This window comes from Drosophila eugracilis, unplaced genomic scaffold (genome assembly GCF_018153835.1).
Source record: "Drosophila eugracilis isolate 14026-0451.02 unplaced genomic scaffold, ASM1815383v1 contig_440, whole genome shotgun sequence".
Classification (NCBI taxonomy): domain Eukaryota; kingdom Metazoa; phylum Arthropoda; class Insecta; order Diptera; family Drosophilidae; genus Drosophila; species Drosophila eugracilis.
The window spans coordinates 1,116,043-1,128,406 of record NW_024573306.1 but is presented as its reverse complement, the minus strand read 5'-3'; the positions used below and the strand labels follow the sequence as shown (position 1 = coordinate 1,128,406).

General features: G+C 41.0%; 1 protein-coding gene across 4 annotated transcripts in view; it reads right to left on the bottom strand.

The window, feature by feature from the left end:
- Nucleotides 1-2,306: 2,306 nt before the first annotated feature.
- Nucleotides 2,307-12,364, bottom strand: part of LOC108117242 (nicotinamidase) — a 28,316-nt gene continuing 18,258 nt past the window's right edge. For all 4 annotated transcript variants that reach the window (XM_017229580.2, XM_017229581.2, XM_017229583.2 and 1 more), the window contains exons 4-7: nucleotides 4,307-4,411; nucleotides 3,519-3,653; nucleotides 3,013-3,453; nucleotides 2,307-2,943 (exon numbers count right to left, since the gene is read on the bottom strand). In XM_017229580.2, the coding sequence (XP_017085069.1) occupies nucleotides 2,824-2,943; nucleotides 3,013-3,453; nucleotides 3,519-3,653; nucleotides 4,307-4,411 (801 nt within the window). In that variant the 3' untranslated portion in view covers nucleotides 2,307-2,823. The remainder of the gene's footprint in view (nucleotides 2,944-3,012; nucleotides 3,454-3,518; nucleotides 3,654-4,306; nucleotides 4,412-12,364) is intronic.

The following is a 12,364-nucleotide window of genomic DNA, read 5'->3' as shown; positions in this document are numbered from 1 at the left end:
TGCATTTGGCTCACACATACGCATATACAGACTGACACACACACACACACACCAAGTTGAATTTGCAGTTCCAGGTCATGGACAAAATGGCGACGCCTACGCAGCAGCAGCGCCAGATAGATAGATGGATGGATGGATATATAGAGTGAGAATGCAAGAGAACCGCTGGAGAAAAATATGCGAGAATTTGCTGTTAAGAGCAAAACGCGAACGAAGCGTCTGTGTCCGTATTTCGCTTTTTGGTAGACCGTAGTCCGTGGTCCGTATCCGCAGTTCGTAGTCCTTAGTCCCCAGTCCGTGTCCAAGTCTCCGGCCTCTTGGCAAATGGCCAGCCCACGTGTGTGTATGTGTGTGTGTGAGGTTGTGCCTATGTGTGCCTGACAATAATCCAAAAGTTTTACAAGCAAAACGAGAGACCATTACATGGCAAAAGGGCTGGCAGAGTCAGAGCCAGAGACACAGAAACAGAAACCACTTGCAAGCAATTTTCATCAGCGATTCTGTCTTTTTTTTTTTTTTTAACCCCCTCTGATCCCCCCCTCTGTATCCTTGTGCGTGTGTGCTGGCCTGCCTGGCTGCTACTGCTGCTGCTGTGTGAGTGGAACATTTTCCAGTGCCGCTGACAGCTGGCAGCGTGTGGATTTCAGTGGCATGACCGCAAGAGATGCCGCTACCACCATCGCCACCACCAAGCTATTTCCATTTCCATTTCCATCGCCATCGCCAGAGCCATCGCCAGCTACAACAGTTCCCTCAACAACAGGGCATGACAACAAAAGTTTGATGCACAGAAACAAAAATTATATTATGCTGAATTAGATGAAAAATAATAGGTTATAGGGTTAATTAATTAATTAATAAAAATAATAATGTTAGAGTATTTAGTGCTGGAATGAAATATGAAATTATTTTTAAAACTTCCTTTTTTTATCGTTTTCAAAGGCGTTTGGAATTTATAAAATTCGTTTGACAGTAAAAACAAAAGAAATTAAATAAATTTGCAGGTCCTACAATATATTTCCATTGGAGTTTTTATTTTTTATATAAAAAACCATTCACACCAAACCATTCTAAAAAACCCATGTTTATGGCTTTTCATCCTTAAACAAAAGTGACCTTAACTATATTCAACCATATGAAAGGAGAAATTCCCATAAATTTGATCAAACAAAACTGTAATATTAACATTTCTCTCAGTATGGCTTTGAGTCGCAGTCTAGTTCGGGGAACTAGAGCCGGAGCTAAAGTTCATTGTCTACGGCAGACGACGCCACAAAAGGTAAACGATTCGAGGCTCTGTTCCCGATCCAAATAAAAGACCAAAAGCCACTGCTTAGCAGGGAAAACCACACGGGGATGTAGGATGGTGGATGGCGGTGGGCAGTGGATCCACCACCAAGTGGGAGTGCTTACCATAAAACTTGGCCAGACTCGGACTCTCACACTGGCTCGCCCATTTGGCAAATGGAAAAATATGCTGAAATGTGGAAAATAAAAAGTTTGCACTTTACACTGGCCACGGCACACAATGCTGCCACGCCCACACCAGCCCTTTGCTTAGTAGCCGGGTGTTAATAAATTTAAAGTTGGTTTTAGTCGCCTGCTTGAAAAGTAACAGGCGGCAACTTTCTCTAGCCCATTCCTTGCCCTTCCTTAACAGAAAAAAAAATATACCAAAAAATTGGTCAAAAACAAAATCCTCTGACAGAGAAAAAAAAGAAGACAAAGACACATAAAACAGAAAAGTTTCTTTAAACGTTGCATGGTTTGTTATTTCTGTTTTTCTCAACGCTCCTCATGCTCCTCCAGCTTGGAATTCTGAAAATAAAACCAGAGGGGAAAAACAGACACACGAACGGAGGAAAAAACGTTTAGCAGTCTGTGCCACACTTTCGGCCAGGACATTTATACGGTTTGTTTTGAAGTTTTTGCCTTTCAACTTGCAATTCGCTTAAAGAGCGAACACGCATATATTCATCCGTCAGAAAGTGTGGACAAAATGGGGATAAGTAAGCCGGATTTCTATGGCTTCGATGGGATCTGAATATGGCTTCGATTGGACACTGATTTGACAGATATTGAAGGACCTAGAGGATACGGATGTGGTGTCAGCGAATCAATAAATAACTCATTAATCTTATAAATACAATAAACCAAAAAGATGTTTCAATTCTCAGAAAATATTTAAATGAAATGCCATGTTTATTCCCGCCTTTCATTAATATCAATAACTTATATTTATTCTTCCATAAATCCATCCATTTATTTCCATTTCAACGTTGTTAAGTACATACGATGTTTCCCACTGAAGCAGTTGATATATATATATATATATATTTGGTTTTAAAATAAATAATGATCTCTACTTATATATTTGTTGGTTGTATATAATATCAATTTAATTCAAACAGGTGCAGCGCACAACATTAAGAACCCTTAGTACTTCTTTGCTCTTGGAATTGTATTTAAAGGTGCTTCGATTATAGAGATAGAGAGAGAGCTCGGTAATACTTAAACGTCATTTGATTTACCTCATTATCTCCGAAGGCAAGAACTTTGCACTTTTCGTTTACGATTGTTAGTACTGTAATTTCATGTAAAATCCACATGGATAACAGGCTTAAAAAAGAGTTTTACCAATTCTATAATGATTTTTAGCAAAAGCTAGCTAGCCAAACTACACAGGCACTTCACAGGTGTTCTAAACTAATCTAATCGAAACGCTCTAACCGTTGACTACACAAAAGCCTTTTGTCTTTTCTTTCGTTTTGTTTTTTGTTTGTTTCCATGAAAATAAGCCTAGCGTGATGTTTGCCTTTAGATTTAGTATGTGGGTCGGAATCCGTTGCGTTGCGATAGCACAGAATCGGGACTCTTCAGCTCCATGGCCAGCTTGTAGCCCAGCTCGGGACGACGATCCCGACCCTCAGCCATAGCCTTGACCTGCAAAATTAAGAAAAAAAATGTCTACTAAGAAAAAGACTTAATTTATATCAAAAAAGAAACGCTTACCTGATTGGTATGAACGATAACGCCATCACTGGTGTTCACCTTCTCCTTGGTGTGCTCAATATCATGGACATCCGTGCCCCGGCAGCAGTCGTCAATCAGAATGGTTCTATATCCGGCGGACAGGGCATCCACGGCCGTGGCACCCACACAAACATCATAGGCCAAGCCACACACATAGATATCCGTGGCACCCTTCATCTTCAACTGGGCATTAAGTGTGGTGTCCGATAGCTTCTTGTTGTCCCAAAACACCGAATACGAGTCCACCTCCGGATTGGTGCCCTTGTACACCTTGATGCCGTGGTCCACTACCTTGAGGTCCTTGTGCAGCTCGGCACCCCACGAATCCTGGACACAGTGACGCGGCCACAAACGCTGCTTCATCGGCGGCGGTCCCGCAAAGATAACGGTATCAAACACCTGGGCAGAGTCTGAATCCAACTAAAGTGGGAGCGGATGTCTGTTAAGTGTTCGGCACTTCCGTTCAATTACCATCGACGTCTTACCGAGGAGGACTCGTCCATGGGGCGCATTTTGACATTATCAATAAATGAAACGTGATCGCTGGGATGCCAGTCCAATGAGTAGAAGACGGCATCAAAGTCCACCGTATCCAGCAGCTTGTTGATGGGCTCCAGTATCTGCAGGGAAACGTGAACGGGAAAGGGAATAATGGGTAATGGTAATGGTAGGGAATGCCATGGAGGAGGAGACGGCTGGCACTATCCACCACAAAACTCAAGTTGAGAGAGCCGAGAGGAGAGTCCATAAAGCGACGAGCGACGGAAGTGCGTGTTATTAATTTTGACAAATTTTCATGTACCAGCCACAGAGCCATGTCAGTTGCCAGATGGAAATGGAAATGGAGTGGGCGTTGCGGCAGTGTGAGAGTTCTCGAATGAGAGCAAGTGAGAACGAGAGATCTCGACGACTTCCGGCGTGTGTCGCAGCGCGGAAGCGACTTAAGTAAAGCATATCCGCTTCCGCCTCTGCACTCTCTCTTCTCAACTCTCTTCTTATCCCCTCGAAATATCCTGGTATCCTGGCATTGAGGTCTGACATGCAGAACTTCCCTCCTACCCCTCTATGTACAGTCTTATCCTCATCATCTGGAGCGGCAATGACTTTGGCTCTCATCCTGGCCCTTCATTTTCATTCCTTGTTACGTTTTATTTTTTTATGTCCTTCCGTCGTCGCCGCTTACCGCACCTGTCGGGACTAAGCTGCTGGCCAGGTAGCTGCCAAGCTAACCACCCCAAGTCCCCAGCCCCTCCTTTGTGACTCCGGAGCTCACCTCGTGTCCTTGCTGCTGTGCACTGCAATTACTTATATCCAAGGAACCACTTATAAAATCATTTTGTACATCAACAATGAGGAACGCGTTCACCGGTCGCACAATCTGCCAGAGAGAAAAAAAGAAAGTAGAGATACTGAGTATCACGAAAATGTTACAGCGGGAAACATGAGCAGCCACGAAAAAAAGAAGAAATAAATAAAAAAAAAAATAACGTAAGGAAAGGAAAACAGGAGCAGGGACAACAGAAAAATGAAAGAAAATTGTAAGAAAAATTGTATGGGCAAAGTAAGTGAAGCAGGCGCCACAAAGGCGGTACGGGGTGAAAGGTGAGGTGAGGTCTGAACGGCGGTGCCGTTCTCTGGGCGGACCCAAAGTACCCAGCGCACAAACATGAAAAGCTGAAAAGAAAATTTGTATACATATATGAGCTCTGCATTAGCGTGTGCGTCTGTATCGAAGTCTAAGTGTGCCTGTCTGCGTGTGTGTGTGTGTGCTCTCCGTCGGCTGATGAGTTTCTTTTTTCGCCGCCCAGCGTTATAAATGCGTTTTAAATGAAGTAAAAGCCAGTCAAAAAATAATGGAATAAGGAAAAATAGATTCCTTGAAAAATGTATTGCAATTATAACGAATTTCGAATGCACTTTTTATGGGAAGAATTATTATAATAATTTACAGGTTTTGAAGTTTTTAAAATTTTAGATTGTTTTCATATTTTTTAATAATATTTTACTTGTATTTAAATTATAATTTTTGTTGTTAATTACGGAAATCTATAGTTTATTTTAATAATTTTTTATTTCATATTTTTAAATATATTTTAAGCCTTTAGGTAAAAATTTATAATTTATAATTAAGTAAACTTAATAAGCCGGTAGTTGGTTTAAATTCTTTTTATATTATTGCTAAATTTTTGGATATTTTAGAAAGGATTATAAATATATAACTTCTACATTTTTGCAACTAAAAATGTATAATGATTAATGAATTATAATAGCTATCCTAATAAATCCCTTTAGAATCAGTCAATTTGATTTCCTAAGGCCAAGCTTTGTTCGACATGCATTATAACCTTTTTTGAAGAGCATCTAAATTTCTCACACAAACACAGGCCCGGAATCTAACAAACACAACCAAACACACGCACACAAGGCTGGGAGCAGCTCGTTAGGTTGTCACTGCTATCTTGACTGGCAGCAGGAGCAGCGGCATCATCAACAGTGGCGAAAGCATCATCAACAGCCCCATCTGTATCCCCATACCCATCCTCATCCGAATTCCCTTTCCCCCACGATCCTGCCCTACTCATCCTCATCCTCTGTCGCATCCTTGTGGCTCACTGTAAGCTGATTATGTTCGAGCATATTTAAAATTAGTGAAGCGCTTTTAATTTGTTATTTATGTGCACGCTGATTATGAATGATTATGATCTATGCGCAAACACAGACGCAGTTGCAGCTCCAGCTCTGCCCTGCTCTGCTGTGTCGTGCTCCTTTTGCTCCACTTGCTCCTCATCCAAGTGCTCCTGCTCCTTTTGATTTGTGTTGTTTGGGCTGGCAGGGCATTTAAAATATGTCATCCAGCTAAATGCCTTAAAGCGCTGGAACGTGAGCTGCAGCTGCAAGGCTACACAAGAGCAGGTGAACCAAGGAGACGAAGAAGGAGACTGAGTTCTGGGCAGCGGGGAGACAGCGCTTAAGCAGTTGATGATTTATCACCATGTTGGCAGTCGCAGTTGCCACTGGGATGCAACCACTTTGGATGCCAAAGAGGAAGGAGAATGGAGAGAGCACCACCAGAGTCGAGAGGAAGTGATTTACATTTACATGGCGAACATTCTCAACATTTTGAGAATAGTTTCCACCAGTGGGGTAAGCAGAGCTGCAGCCAGATAATAGCCGGATCAAGGTAGTTAATGTATCAATTTAGCCAAGTTCGTGTGTGTCGGTTGGAAGCCGAGTGTCTAAGTGAAAGGAAGTGTTGGGTAATTTGGGTTTAGGGAACGGTAGGGATCCTAGAAAGATTAAATGGACGGGATAAGGCCAGCGACAGGATCTGTAGCTAATATGACAATAACTTCTTCCGAGGAAATGTTTCCCACTAAGATTGGTTGCTCATACGACATGTGGTACCCGGTATCTTGAAACATCAAACTCAGGCTCCTCTCTCTCCCCAATTGCTGGCCAATTTTCCTTCATTCAGCCCTCGAGGCTACTCGGTCCTTGTTAATTCTACTGCAAATCAAAACTAAACCTTCTCTCTATCTGACTGAAAACCCAACTCCAAACAATTAAGACAGACACATTAGACAAGCTTGGTTGAGACGAGTTAATAACTGGGGGCAAACACGGTCGAAGCCACAAAAGGCATGGCACATACGGTAGTGGAGTGTGGTATGGAAGGTGGAGTGGCCCCTGCTTGCCTTCCGCAATTTGCACATCAACTTGCTCTTCGCTCACCTCAAGAAATCAGGGGCAGGCTTCCAATTACGGGCCATCTGGCACAGATGCTACCCAAGATCCAACCATCATCATCGCCCATCATAATCAACGCTCTCTTGGTCCTGCTACAAAACTTGGCAAATTAACACAAACCCCCGGCCCCCATCCTTAACTCCTGGCCAATATAAACAACTGACCTCTGGGTCTTTTCTTATGGCTCCCTTGGACCCCCGGAAATCAGCATCTTAATTTAAAGTTAAAACTATGAATCTCTGATGATGCTCAACGCCTCCTGTTCTCCACTCTACAAATATGCTACAGTTAAATTAATTATTGAAGGAGAGATGGTGATGATGGGGCGGGAGATGTAACCACAGGTTGGTTTTTGAGGGAAGGGTTGAGGCAGGCAAATAAGAGAAATGAGGCTGGAGTTCTTGGCACCTTTCGGTAACCACAGCAAATCTTAAATTCAAATTACTCTTCAAGCCGTACAAAAGGAACAAGTTATAGGAATAACTTTGCTAGATCCACAAAAGCACACAAACATACTCGTACGTTGTCGAGAAACTTTCGTTTCGGCTCAATTTCGGTGGCAAATAAATTTCAAAATCCGTAAAACCCAGTGCGACGACGTTTTTTGGGGTTACCGGGAACCAATCCCAAATCGGTCGTGGCTCCCAGGCCAACTTCAATTTAGCCAGGCAGACAAACTGTCAAAGTGTTCGTGGGGGTTTGGGCCCAAAAAAATTGCCAAGCTAAACGAGTGACGACGAGACGAGAGCCACGAATCGAATCGAATCGAACGGAATGGAATGGAATTCAACTTGCTATTGAAGTATGTGCCAAAAAGGCGAACGTGCTGAAGCCCAACCAGACACACCCACATGACATCTCAACATATATACAGATATATATATATATATCTGGTATCACACATATCCCCCAAAATGTATACCTTTTGGTAAGGGGACGACGGAGGCAGGTGCTAAAGCAATTTCCGCTCCGAAATTGTTGCATAAGTTGGTGGCTGCCAGTCGCCGGAGACTCCCCAATATATATATATTTATACGAAGATATATATACAGATATATGCACAGATATATTTGGCATAGGCAGACAGTCCTCATCGTCCTGACAGTTTTGTGGATTTGTGGGCTGAGCCGGGCTGGGGCTGACAGTTGCTGGAAAATTACATTATACAATTTATGCGGCTGCCAGACAGCCGGGCTAAGGATTCGGTAGGTGGGAATTGCAGCCGCCAAAAGAAATGAAAACTAACTATAAATAAGCGCCCCGAACTTGCGGGGTTATCCAGATAAAGGTGCCAGGAATTCCAACACAACCTATGGCTAGTGGGGAAATTGTTTCGCTGAGCCGATTTCGATTAAGGCAAAAGTTAGAGTGGGTTTTGCTGAGTAACTACTTGAATTTCCACCTTTCAGTGGTAAAGGAAAGTTACATTTCTGTTGCTCCTTATTTATGGCTTATGGTCTTGTTTCCTGAAAGTACTACAAGTTTTGTAACTCAAACAAAATTAAGTGCACACGAAAAAGTAATTACAAATATTTATAACATTTACTAAACATAGGTGAATCATTCTTATAAAGTCAATTTTTTTTTAATATATTTTAAAATCACAATCAAAAAATATAAAAATACAATTTGATTAATTAAAAATAATTATTTAACTGCTATGAAAACATGAATGATTTCCCCACAAGGACTGGTCACCCAACTGACAGAAAATCAAATGGCTGGTTTTCAGTTTTTTTCTCTCGAATTTACATTTCGTTCAAGATAAATTGGGCCGCCCTAGTTAACCTGCAATTTATCGTATTTTTTCGCTGATTCTGTTCAAGAGCTTAAGAAATGGCGACTCATTTTTCAATAAAGTCCAATCAACTAAAACCAACTCTCAGACTGGTCACTAAATCAATGAATCTTGCTCCTTTTGGTCATTTTGCTTGCTTTTCGCTCCCTGTGATTTCCTCCTCCGCTGTTCATTTCCTGTGACTTTTTTTCGGAGGAGGTATGTTATAAGTCATTAACTTTCTAAATAATCGCCGCAGCGTGTCAACTTTGGTCGTTAAACTTTCATCAGTCGGCGGTGGAAAAAGCACGTTGGGGGAAGGTAGGTCAGGGGAAAATCCAGTAGCTGGCGACCAGCAAAAATTAAGCTTGGAAAAATTTTTGGGAGAAAGGAATGGAATGGAATGGAAAAACTGAGCGAAATTTATAGCACGATATTATTTTCCGCTCGATGAGCAGAGAAGTTGTGAGGCGACTTTTGGCACTCACTGTAATTCCCATGCCATGGTGAGATAGAGGACTCGCCGCCGTGTCTTTTTCGGTGTTGGTGCGTAACTGAGCACAAAAAAATGTGCCACATTTTGTGCCATAAATGAAGACATTATAAACGACACTGTCTGTGTTTGTCTCGGTGCCTGTGTGTGTGTGTGCGTGTGTGTGTAATCTGTATACGTATACAAGCTGGAAGTGTGTTGGTAAGTGGGGGCCAAGATTAACGGTAGACATTGTAAGACACTTAAAGCTGTTGAAGATTTTTGAGTTGCTTTATGGCCAGGGGGTTCAATGAACTATATGATGATGCCTTGTATGATATATGGCTGCCACGCCCACCACCTACGTATGTGTGTGCGCTTCCACAAAGGAGCAAACGAGCAGGTGAGGTGGCCATAAATTTATTATACGAGAAATAAAAGCAGTTTAAAGAAATGAAATATTTACGAACAAAGGAGCCCGAAATGAAGAACGAAGAAAAAAATGGTATGTACTTGTGTACATGAAAAGAATACCTCTCGCAGTCAATTGAGAGGGCCGAAAATGTCAAAGGGAAGGCCTAAACAAAAGGAATAGATTCGCATTAAATAAAGTGCCAGGGCAGGCGAGTTTATCAGGAAAATGTGCTGCGTTGTATATGCTGTATATGTGTCCCTTTCACCTTTGTCAATTAGTATTTTAAGCAGAGCTAAGAGGAAAGCAGGGAAAAGACCCAAAAAAGAACCCAAACCCGAAACCCAAACTTCATCTCAAGGTTTTGTTGGTCCCTTGTCAAAAACATGGCTACCAGAAACGTGAAAGCCGCAGCATTTCACGCTTGGGGCAACTTGCGCATGGGGAAAGCCCATGGAACATAAACCAACTCTGTGCAGTTGGTTAAAAAAACATTTTCTGCACATTTAAGCACATAAATTACGCACTTTTGGGCAAATGCAAACACAATAAAAACATCAAAACGTAAGCGCGTCGCTCATATTGAATTATGTGTGTAAATCAAAATTTTTGGGTTAAATAATGGACGGAAAGCTACTACTACCTTTTTACATTGAAATGAATTCAGGACACGCGCAATCATTCGATGGGCCCTCGGTCATATTATTTCCATAAATTTGCTTTCATTTCCATTTCCGTTTCCGCAACTTCAATCGATTTCAATGTGGATTGCACATTGGTACAGATATATATCTATCTATATATATATATATTTATATTTATAAGCAGAGAGAGCCGCAGGAGCCACAAAATATTTAGCGACCGATGCAAATGATTTATGGCGTTAATGTTCTATTTATGCGTTTATTTAATTTACGTCTGTGTGTGCCAAACTTTCATCCTCATAATTCTAAGCTCAGCCGAAACAGACCCTCGATGCCCCTGCTCCTCCTGCTCATCATCATCCGTCAGTTGATTTGTTTATTATGCAAATTTTTTGGCTTGTTTGTTGTTTTTCCCTTATTTTTTTTTGGCATTGCGTTTCTCATTCAGATTTTCCCCAGTCTGCTCTTCAAGCAAACATTAAACTGCAAAATTACCATTTATGCAATTCATGCGGAAATACAAACAAAAGTCAATTTTATGGGGCGGCGTATTTCCGTTCCCCACCCAAAAAAAAACCATCTCGAATTTATTTTATTTTTCGTGCAAAAACTGCGAATGCCTAAGTAGGGTTTCGTTAGGGGCTGTCATTTTTTTTAAGTGTTGCCGTTATTACAATATCAGCTGCCGGAAGATTTCATTCGCTCTGCGTTTTTTATACGTTAATAAATTTTTTATATAATATTACACAATTTGGTGTGAGCACGCGGAAGAGGGGGCGGTTCTGGTAGGCGGGGCTAAATGGCATATCAAAAATAAAATGATTATTCTTTTCCCTCGCTCCACAAATAATTTGTCGCGTGACAATGGTGGGCAGGACTCAACAGGCAACACACACAAGCTGCCATCGTTGCGTATACGTAATGGGAATCCGGCTGAACGGCACAGCGGCTGAGCGGCTGTGGGTGCTGAATTGTTAAGGGGCAGGTCATCAAAGTTGATGCCTCCGTTCGGTAGGTGGGACAAATAAATAAACATACTGCTAGTCTACCATCACATATCATAAAACTAAAAAAAAAATAGATATTAAATATTAGAGTATGTGATGAATATGTTGTAAAACGAAAACCTTGAAACCTTTATGTATTTTTCAACATAATTTGCAAATTACGGAAGGTCTTTAGCTAACTTGTTGCCGCTTAGTAAAAGGTATATTGTAAAATTAAAAACTTAAAGCAGCTTTAAGTTGCTTTGTTTATCGGGTGGAAATTCATCATTAAAAGTTCGTCTGCCGGTGAGACCATCCGACAAAAGGACGGCAAAACTTTATAAACTGCGGAAAATTTAAACATTAAAGTTGTTACAAACAGTTTTCTCTACTTTTCCTGCTTTAAGCCACTTGAAATGCCAAGAAAAACTGGAATAAAAATCTAGACAACCATGATTATGGGATAGAAAATGGGATAGAAAACTATTTTTAATAAAATATATGAAATGAGACACATCTTTAAAAAATAAATCAAATAAACTTTTATAAGAGGAAATCATCATAGAATTTCCAATAAAACGAAAAACATAAGAACACATTTTTATACTTTTTCATAAATTGGCAAAGGAAAACCAAATCTAAGAAACCACTTTCGGAATGCAAAAATCAAACAGGAAACACCATTAAACGGGTAATCTAATAAAGACTCTTGTTCAAACCACCTAAAAACTCTTTTGCCTCCATTCATTTTCAATGAGAATTTTATTCAGATTGTTTTATCAACACACAAGCGAAACTTTTCACAGAGAATTCCTTGTCGAACTTTGATTTCCACTCGAGAGAAAGGAGAGAAAGCCAAACCAAATTTGCAACTTGCCCAGTTGCTTCAAGTTAAACTTAAAGCTGGTTTTGCTAAAAATAAAGACGTTTTTTTCTTTACTTTTTTTTTCTTTGAAAATTGGTACCATCACGTACGCAATTTTATGGCAGCGACTGTGGCAAACAAAGTTGTGATGCGGTATGGAGATGTGCAAAACTCATAGACGACAACAATAAAATTATTTGGAATTTTTTTTCTCACTCATTTCTATTTTAATATGCGCTGGGTGGGTGAAGCTAAAAAGGAGCCGACTTGAATGCAACTTGGGGCATGTTGCCCAGACCCAGTTTTCTGTGGGATTTTATTTGTCACGCGTTTTTATCACTTTACGTGCCACTGTGACTGTGTGTGTGTGAGTGTGAGTGTAGTCCTGGCATCGGATTATCACATTTGCATATGCCGCCGCCTGCTTC